This window comes from Columba livia, chromosome 2 (assembly GCF_036013475.1).
Source record: "Columba livia isolate bColLiv1 breed racing homer chromosome 2, bColLiv1.pat.W.v2, whole genome shotgun sequence".
Lineage (NCBI taxonomy): Eukaryota > Metazoa > Chordata > Aves > Columbiformes > Columbidae > Columba > Columba livia.
Genome location: NC_088603.1, coordinates 9,104,052 through 9,114,177, shown reverse-complemented (window position 1 = coordinate 9,114,177; position 10,126 = coordinate 9,104,052). Strand labels below are relative to the sequence as shown.

Here is a 10,126-nt window from a genome sequence, read left to right as displayed (position 1 = left end):
CAACCTTGTACCTCTTGAGTGGCTGCTTAGTATCACAGCCTTGCTACATGACTTAAGTCTTGCAGGATGAAAAGGTCTTTCACATCTTTATTAGGCCTGGAGACACAGATGTCTGTGCACATTTAAATCTTCCCCGAAGTTATGCTTGAGATGAAGATGACAGAGTATGGTAGGGTACTCATAGCCAGGATTTCTAATTTGAGTAAAAAATTGAGTTTTCCCAGGAAATCCATGAAATGAAAGGATTTCCTTTCCAGTTGTGAAGGAGGTGTGGGAGCATCCAGCTGATCTTATAGTCCACAAAATTCCGTTTCAGGGACAGCTGGGGATGGCAGCAACTTGTTCCCCAGCTGTTTCAGTCTGGGACGGTCACTCCCATCCCCACAGCTGGTGGAACAAAGCAGGCACATGCAAAAGCTGCCACTCATTTGAGAGAGGTGTCTGAGCAGGTGTCGGGGTCGCCTCTTGGCTGGAGAGGAAACAAATATCTGAATTTGTGTGAGATGACTCCCTCCTCTTGCTTGTCCCATTCCTGATGGAGAACCATCTGCAGAAAAATCTGCTATGGCAGTCTTAGTAAGCTTTAGAGCTTTCAGAACCCAAAAGTGACTTTTGGGAAGAGGGACAATGTGTGAAATGGTAAAAATCCCTTTGGCCAAGCTGTCATGCCTGGCTCATGGCCCCAGGAAGCCTGTGGACCAGGTCAGCAGCTATGCCAGCACCAGGGTGGGCAGGAGGAAAGGGAGGAAAGCTGCATTTTCACCAAAGACTAGAGAGTGATACAGGTATTCTCATAAACTGCTACTTTGGGAATAAACCCACTTTGTGCTCCTTCATGTTTTCCTCAAAACCAGTTACTGCTTGCCATGGTGACACCACCTACCAAGGTCATGGGCAGACTGAATGGTAATGTGTATTCATTTATAAGGACTTGTTTTCATTTTTCTGATCTGCATCCTGCAGTGTGGGCTCAGTTCAACCAGGAATAGCACTTCAAGCAACTCAATGTTTATCTAAGTACTCTAAATTAAATAACAGGAGTAGCAACCAGGGTGGTAAAATAATGTTTTATTCCATGAATGAACAAACACTACCATGCCACATCCTAAAGTTCTTTCTACAAAAGATTGTGGACAGAGCAAATTTTTACATTTCTCAGGTCAAGTTCATTTCAGGATTTTGAGCCTGTTCAGTGTAGCAAAGTCTGGACACACAGCATTCTTATTGTCTATTTGGCATTTTGCCAGATAAAGCTGATTTATACTGTAGTTCTTGTTCACGCATTGTTGATGCACTGTAAATTAAAGAAGACAATCAAAACCAAACTAGGTAATTTCTGTGGTTTATCAATATATTTGTCATGATGGTCAAAGTACAACCAACATTCAAAGCTTAAAATAATGATAATAAAAAAGACACACTAAAGAACACAATGGAAACATCATCATTGCTGTCAGGATGTGAGTTTACCCATAGTACTATGTAAAAAGTAGAAACCGGCATTGACATTCAAGCTGTCAAAACAAGAAAAGAAATTACATTAATTGTTATATTCCCAAGCTAGTACTTCTAAAGACTCCTGATCAGCAAAGAAGTGTTATCGCATGCATGCTGAACACAAGACTAATATTGGCTTGGGGACCTGACAAATAACTGACTTACATTCCTTTATATACAACAAAATGAAATATACAGTATTAATACTGGCTGTACATTTGGTCAGAATACTTTACAAGGAGTGACACTAGTCAAAATTCTTATGTTGTGGTATGTGGATGTGAATAAAGTTGGATTTTCTTCTGAGAGCTGAACGTTTTCATAAGAAGTTTTAAAAGTTGCTTTGCAATGCTGTAATGAAGTGTTAGATATTTTAAAGCAAAAATGTTCCCATTTTTTTTTCTTTTACACTAGCATGAGAAGACGAGATAATTAAACCAGTTTGTAATGTGCTAATCATTGACCCGGAATAAAACTAAGCTGCAGACAGCATGTGCAATAAAGCCCAGCACATTGGTTTTGTTTAAATGGCTTTATGAGATGATCCGTGAAGTATCTGGTACAAAAAATTCCTACTACCATAGCCTCATCTAGCTGTTCCCCAACAGGTTGCCAACCAATTGTTCCAACACTAACAGAAAAAAATAATTGTGGCTCTCACCTATTTTTCTATAGTACAACAAAAATATCTCAGTGTTAGGCTGATTTAGCTTATTTATGTGCATATTTTTTGAGGCTGCCAAATAAAATACTCAATCTTGCAGGCAAAGGCTGTGCTGGGAACATGAGAGTGAGATTTTCTTTGCTTTAGTCTAGTAGATTTTTTAAAGTTTGGGTACCTTGACCCCCATTGCCTCTTTAGACCCCTAAGGTCTAAAGTGATTTGGTTAATTCAGTGTATGCTTTTTCCCCATCCAGAACAAGCTGAGAAGCTAATAAGGTAAGCATGAGACAAAATGAAAACAGAAGTAAAAGCTATACAAAATAAAGAAATAATTACAGGTAGGCAAAGATCAATTTAACTATAGCAATATTTTGTACAATTGAATTTCCGTGTCCTGTACCAATGAGAAAACTTCTGAACATGGGAAAGAATAGGCAAGTAGGTATCCTTCAAAATAATTGTGCTATAATCTTTTCCATGTATTAGGTTAGATTTTTTTTCTGACAGAGTGTGATGCTAACTATAGTAACCTTCATATGGACGATAGATTTCATTGTTACTGCTTGACTGCTTGAATGCAGAGACATTAAATCTTCCAGCCCTCAAAGCGGTTTCTTGGGGTGTCCCTTCAAGTCCAGGGTCTTGCCACTTTCAAGCTAGAAGTCACTTTGTGGCAAACAAACAAACAAAAATGAAAACAAAAAGGGGGGGAAAAAAAAGAAAGAAAAAGAAAGAAGAAGAAAGAAAAATAAGATGTTGGTTGTGACGGATTAATTTCGGACAGCAGTTTCTGCTGAGTTCCCCATGCTTAATGTTCTTCCATTTAGGAAGGAGTTGCTGTCAAGTAAAGCAGATGAGCTGCTTTCAGTTTTCTTTAAATACATGCTAACAATGTAACATCTCTTTCTCCAGGAAAATGATCCAGTTGCATATTGTTAGAGAGATCTGCCTTGTGCTTAGCACGGACAAGTAGGGTTAATCGTCGTCCTCCTCCTCTTTCAGTGGGACTATTGGGAGTTTGTCCTGAACTTGGAAACACGCCACAAAGAAGTTGACAATGGAGTTGTACAAATGCTGCTCCAATGCTGCATTGCTGAAGTAATGGCTTTCATCAGGGTAAATCTGCAAAGAAACAGGGAAATATTGTAGCAGTAGGAGCTTAAAGTCTAGGGTGGCCATGAGTCAGCACTGTGCCCTTCTGGCCAGGAAGGCCAATGGTACCTGGGGTGTATTAGAAGGGGGGTGGTCAGTAGGTCAGAGAGGTTCTCCTGCCCCTCTGCTCTGCCCTGGGGAGACCACACCTGGAGTATTGTGTCCCGTTCTGGGCCCCTCAGTTCCAGAAGGACAGGGAACTGCTGGAGAGAGTCCAGTGCAGGGCAACAAAGATGAGGAAGGGAGTGGAGCATCTCCCACGTGAGGAAAGGCTGAGGGAGCTGGGGCTCTTTAGCTTGGAGGAGGCTGAGGGGTGACCTCATGAATGTTTATAAATATGTAAAGGGTGAGTGTCACGAGGACGGAGCCAGGCTCTTCTTGGTGACAACCAATGATAAGGGGCAATGGGTATAAACTGGAACACGAGAGGTTCCATTTAAATTTGAGAAGAAACTTGTTCATGGTGAGGGTGACGGAGCCTGGAACAGGCTGCCCAGGGAGGTTGTGTAGCCTCCTTCTCTGGAGACATTCAAAACCCACCTGGACACCTTCCTGTGTAACCTCATCTGGGTGTTCCTGCTCTGGCGGGGGGCTTGGACTGGATGATCTTTCGAGGTCCCTTCCAATCCCTGACATTCTGTGATACTGTGATTCTGTGACCAGCCACCCATATCTGCAACACGAGCTGGCCTGCAAATCCACTGCTCCTCCTTGGGACTGAACATCTTCCCATGGATGCACGTCATGTCCAGGGTAATTCAGGCACCACAGTGCTCTGAGTACAGACTTGCATCTTCCTTCAAAAGGAACTTTTTAAGGGAAAGGTTTTAAATTTAGTTCAATTCAGAACAAGTTTGGTCTAAGAAGAACCAGACCACACTTAGAAAAAGCAGGGCTTTCTCTTGTGAAAACTGAAAAAATCCCAGTGCAAGTCTGTTTAGAGAAATGGCACTAGGTTTTACTAACTGAAATGAGGGATTTAAAGAAAAAAATGCTAGTAAGTAAAAAATTGAAATAATTCTTGCTGAAAAAATAATTAAATAGAAAAACATGGGAAGCTAGAAATTAAATAGTTTGAACACAACTTTCCATTTTAATGAAACAGGTAACCTTTGTACATGTTGAAGGAATGGAAGAGGATCTTAATGGGGAGGATCATAGGCTGGGATATTGAAGGGCTGCCTCCTTGCAGGCAGGACTGAAGTGTCTTATGACTGCTCTGAGTACCTTGATCCAAGATGTAGATCCCTCAGACCTCCACTCAGTCCTCAACTAATCTTTGAGGAGCATCAAGCCCATCAGTGCCTTCAAGCTCCAAAATATCAATGCTTTTGCACTGGGAAATGTGCAGAAGTGCCCACATTGGGCTTATTACTTGTCTCTGGTGTCATTGTTCCATTCTATCTGTCTTCAGAGCATGATGGAGTGAGCGTAGCCATCACATGAAGCTCCACACAAATGCAGCCAGAGGGAGCTGGTCAGTAAATCAAGTGTTAGTAGGGCTTGGGCACTGCAATGCAACTGTCTCTACTGTGAGCTGTAGCATGATCCTTGGCATGGTTTGAGCCTGGACTAGTTGCACTTTCCTGGTTGTGCCTTGGCATGTAGCAGAGGGTAGGGACCATCCCCGTGGTTGGTGGATAGTTTCGTTTTGGAAGATTGAATGGCTTGGACATGGGGCATTCAGCAAATCAGAGACATAATTCAGTGGAAAGAGGGGTTTTCTAGGCCAGAGCATGTATTTTGCAGTGGGATGCCAGATATAAGTGACATTTCACTCAACTGTTCTGGTTGATTTATTTTAGACCCCTGTTTCTCTGTAATTCATCCTGAATTTGGACGGTTGTTCCCACAGAAAGTCAACAGGTATCAATTTCATAGAGATACATATCTCAAAACCTAATTTACTGTAATTTAATAATTGTTCTACAACTGTACAAACCAAAATAATGGTATCAAATAAGCATGGGAGTACAACATAGGCACACATTATATGGTGGTGCTATTTCTACTGCTAAGCTGAGTTTGCAAGTGGCTTATCAAAGCTTGCTTCGTAACAGCAGTTTGAGTTCAAACTGGGAAATAACTGTTTGAATATGAAAAAAATGAAACATATACTGTACCTGCAAGCTGTAATTAGCCTTTTCCCTAATTAGGTGTGTGATAAGGTCCGCAGTATGCTGAAAATGGATTTTTTCTGTAAAAACAGATTACAATCATTAAAGGGGCAAATGTAATTAAGAAAAATCAAAGCCATCCCAAATATATAATGAGCTCAAATGATGGGCTAACTTACCATCAGCAGTAGCATGAATGATCAAAAATGTCTGTTCCTTCAGTAATGAGATTCTATGTGCTAATTTGGTGATCTGTGAAGGTAAAGGTTGCAATAAGATTAAAAGTCTTGCTAGAAATGAGCAATTTATATGGAAAAAATAGAAGCACTTAATTCCATTTGATACTTCATCACATGGATAACAAGCAGACACAAGCACAGCATATTCTTTTGGCTACTTGAATCAGTCTGGAGGTTAAAACAGAGCTGTCCCTGTCCTTTTAGGCTCAGTATCAGCAGAAGGAAGAGACCAGAGACCCTCATCTGTGCTGATAACATTCACTGAAAGCCTGAGCTGCACAACACATGGAGAATGCCAAAGTGAATTTCCAGTGAATACAAAACACTGATGAAAAGTGTGCCCAGGTGCTATGCCTAAGAACACTTCAGAGAGGTGGAGTGACTTTGGTATGGTTTGAAAGCCAACCTCAGTGAGCTTTGACAGCCCAGGGGAGGATCTGATGCAAAATTCAAGTGTCCACTGCTGAGAATGCCTTTGCCCCCAAGTGCACAGGGGAAAATACAAATCTGAGTGACTGGGTAAGAGAAACGAAGGACTTCTCCACTTTCTGTTGCCTTGTTCAGAAGAATACAAATCTCAAAAAAACTCCAAGAGACTCCAAAAAATCTCAGAGTGGCAAAAGGAATGTACATCTCAAAATACAGATGTTACTACTCTGTATAGGGGCAGGGAAGAATGCCTGTCTTAACTTAAATTCATGTTTCCTTCACTGTTTAAATGCATGTGTCCTGGCTTTTATTCACTTACACGACTTACTGTATTTTTCAGTTAAGACACCCTTGTATCAGTCCTATCTCACACCTGTTTTCATCTTCCCACTATCCTATGTGGTTTCCACAAAAGATAGACAAGTACATCTCCAACAGCAACAGGACCTTCCATGTCTGGCTACAGAGGTCGAATTAGCTGGCTAAAAATATTGGCATGTATTATTAAGATATGGTCACTGTCATTTTATGTTACAGATTATGTGTATCTCTCCTCATTTAAAAGATAAATCAACCCTGAACATTAGAAGTGAGCCTGCCTATTTCTTTAGCATTAAATGCAAGTTTTGGGGAATTTTGGTGGATGCAAGCTTGTTCTGGCATTCTTGCAGCTTTACACTCTGTATAGACTCAGATAGTGTTTGCAAATTTTGCAAGGGTGCCTCTGATCTTCCCTTTATTGTTGGACCTAATTAATGAGTTCTCTAATCCTCAGATGACCCATCGTGGGGTTTCCTCTTTTCCCTTTTTAAAAATGGGGGTTGTGTCTCCCTTTTTCCAGTCAGTGGGAGCTTCACCAGACTGCCATGACTTCTCAAGTATGAGGGATAGTGGCTTAGCAACTTCATCCACAAGTTCCTTCGGGACCCACAGAGGCATCTCATCAGGTCCCAATGGACTTGTGCTCCTTCAGGTTCCTTAGACAGTCTCGAACTGATCTCATGCAGTGGGTGGTTCTTCATTGTTCCAGTCCCTGTCTTTGCCTTCTGCAACTTGGGTGGTGTGGCTATAGCACTTGCCCATGAAGACTGAGGCAAAAAGTTCACTGTGTACCTCAGCCTTCTCCATATCCCAGGTAACCAGGTCTCCTTCTGAAGAGGGCCCACATTTTCCCTAGTCTTCCTTTTATCACCAATGTACCTATAGAAGCTCTTCCTATTGCCCTTGATGTCCCTGACCAGATTTAACTATATCAGGGCTTTAGCTTTCCTAACCTGATCACTGGTTGCTTGGACAATTTCTCTGTATTCCTCCCAGGCTACTTGTTCTTGTTCTCACTCTCTGTAGGCTTCCTTTTCATGTTTGAGTTTGTTAAGACAACAAAAGCAGTAAGCAGGCTGAAGGACACCTTCCTGCCTTTTAAATATAGGGAGTTTGACTAGTGAAACCATCTTGCATACCTCTTTTCACCCCCTAAAAGAGAACACGTTGAGGAAGAGTTAAAACCCCTGTTCACATTTTATCAGGGAAATGCAGTGTCCATGCAGTTACCTCATACGCTTTGTTGTCAATCCCATGCAAGCCCAAGTATCTTTCAGAAAAGGCTGAAGCTTGAAAAGAAACAAGAAGAAAACATCAGTTCCAGTCACAAGTGAATACACTGGTGCTTCTGAGTCAACTATTGCAAATACTAAAAAAAGATCTTTTCTAACCTTGCCTTACTTATACAGGGCATATTTATAAATTTTTTTGAAAATGGACTAAGAATACGTATGATACTACAGTCTTTCATTATCACCACATATTTATGGTTTCTAAATAAGTCACAGAAGAGCATTTTTTTTTTTCCTTTTTCCATAATACAGCCAAGATATGAGAGGAGAAGAGCACTATCTTCTTGTGTCCATTTCTCCTTTCACATGGAGTCATCACCATCAAGAGTCTACTGCAAGCTCGCATTGGTCTCAGGGATAACTGTACAGGACCTGGAGGCTGGCTTAACATCACTGTCTTCTGTGGCAGTCCTTTGATTTCCACTGGCATCAAGTGCAAAGATAACTGGTGTCCCTGAAAGGACCACGATGTGCAGTGGAGTATTGTCATTGGAGAGATGATGAGGTGGGCAGGCTGGACCACAGCTCCCACCCATGGATAGTTCAGGCAAGAAGGAAGCACATTCTGGGAAGTGCTACAAGGTGGTGCCAGAGGCTGGAGGGGTTTAGAGCCAAGTCTTCGTTATTTAAAAGAAATAAGTAATAAAAGTTACTTTATTACTCTGACTACCATGGCTGGTCCCACTGGTGCCAGCAAAATTGCTCTTGAAGGGTTTATGACTGGTCCTAAGAAGACACACGATAGAAAACAGGCAGGATCTTGGGGAAGAAAGCTATGACAACTGGGAAATGTTAGGGCAGAAACATAATTTGTGGTGAGCATGAGGGTCTGTGGGCTCTGGGACAGGATTTACCATATAGTTTGAAGTCTGTCAGTGGGGAAAGAGCAGCTCCACAGGCGAACACCTGGTTTTCTTCGCCAGCTGGAAGCATGTAAGTGCTCAGGTAACCACCGTAGTCCTGAAACACAAACAAGGCAGGGACGTCAGCAGTCCTGTCATGAGATGCTGCTGCTTTTGGGTACAGAAACAGGGCAGCTGAGACCTTGCAGCAAACTTTAGTTCATTACCAAGCTTTTAACACTTTGCCCTGAAAAAAACATCAAACAAAGGACATCTCCCTGGCTTCGGCAGATGAGGCTGAAGATGAACTCTACTCTTGTTGCGCTCCCCTGAAGGCAGGAGGGTTGTGGGCCCAAGAACTTGTCTCTTTTCATCCCACGTTATTGCTGTGGGTCTGATCAGATATGTTACCTCTCCAAAATATTACCCCAGTCTTTCATTATTTAAAACGAGCATCACAATTTCAGTGTCTGCCATCACCCTGTTAACAGTTCCCTGCAGAGATGCTGCTGTATGTGCAGCTTTCTTTGCCCACCTTAAGCTTCTGTCTCCCACAAAAAACAATTTCTGCTCTTAGTCCCACTCTCATTCAAACCGTGCGCACTTTGCAATTGCAGTTTCCCAGCTGGGCGCACACCGTGGTGTGAATCAGCCTCAGAAATCAATATTGTTGTTGTACATTTGTACTACACAACTTAGATCTACTCCCATTCCCACAGGCCTTAGGAGACAAAAATGAAATGAAAGTTTGCAAGGGGAAAAAATAATTAATTATCTGACAGCACTTTTCTGACAACTAGTCACTTTCTGTGCTTGGAAGTTAATTAAAAAAATGACAAATACATTGATAAAATGAGAGCTTTCATCTTCACACATCTGAGAAAGAAGGAGTCTATCTCAAAAACAAATAATAATGAAAAAGACACCCCTGACATATTTGATAAATCACGATTTAGCTCAGCTGCGTAGCTGCATCAGCCAACTAGAGCAGCACAGAGGAACAATGGGAAAACGTTACCTTCCCAAACACACCAACTCGCAGTTTATCAATGTAATGCTCCTTCAGCATCGTCCTAGAACATGAAAGAGAAGAAACAATGGGTTAAAAATATTTTTCCCTTAGATATAGCAAACATAACGTGATGTCAGCTTGAATTTGGGGTGGCGGCAGAAAAATGGTGTACACAACCTAAATTCATGCTGCTACATGCCCCTTTCACACGAATCGCTGTTCGATTTAATCTTGCAAACTGTTGTGTTGGATTTGATCAAGTAACGACAGCAAATAACCTGCAATACTTCTGGAAGTCATAATAAAGCTGATCCTACTGCACTACTCTGATAGAGTTTTTAGTGTGGTTATGTGCAGAATAAATCTAACAATATGACAGGACTTGACATTTAGGGGTTTGCACTGTTTTTTCTCTTTTTTAAAAGTTTAAGGGTTTAAAGATGGATTTTTTTTATATCAGTCTAGCAAAAAAATAAGTAGGAGCTGATATTCAAGCTTACTTGTTTGTAGCTGTATGACTGTACAGAGCTAAAAATAAACAGGTTTTGAACACGTGATACA

The 10,126-nt window shown here is 41.5% G+C and overlaps 1 protein-coding gene across 6 annotated transcripts in view; it reads right to left on the bottom strand.

Moving 5' to 3' along the window:
- Positions 1 to 1,053: 1,053 nt before the first annotated feature.
- The window catches only part of DPP6 (dipeptidyl peptidase like 6), a 558,611-nt gene continuing 549,538 nt past the window's right edge, over positions 1,054 to 10,126 (bottom strand). For all 6 annotated transcript variants that reach the window (XM_065050444.1, XM_021285572.2, XM_065050443.1 and 3 more), the window contains exons 21-26: positions 9,572 to 9,626; positions 8,566 to 8,671; positions 7,650 to 7,708; positions 5,610 to 5,682; positions 5,437 to 5,510; positions 1,054 to 3,283 (exon numbers count right to left, since the gene is read on the bottom strand). In XM_065050444.1, the coding sequence (XP_064906516.1) occupies positions 3,137 to 3,283; positions 5,437 to 5,510; positions 5,610 to 5,682; positions 7,650 to 7,708; positions 8,566 to 8,671; positions 9,572 to 9,626 (514 nt within the window). In that variant the 3' untranslated portion in view covers positions 1,054 to 3,136. The remainder of the gene's footprint in view (positions 3,284 to 5,436; positions 5,511 to 5,609; positions 5,683 to 7,649; positions 7,709 to 8,565; positions 8,672 to 9,571; positions 9,627 to 10,126) is intronic.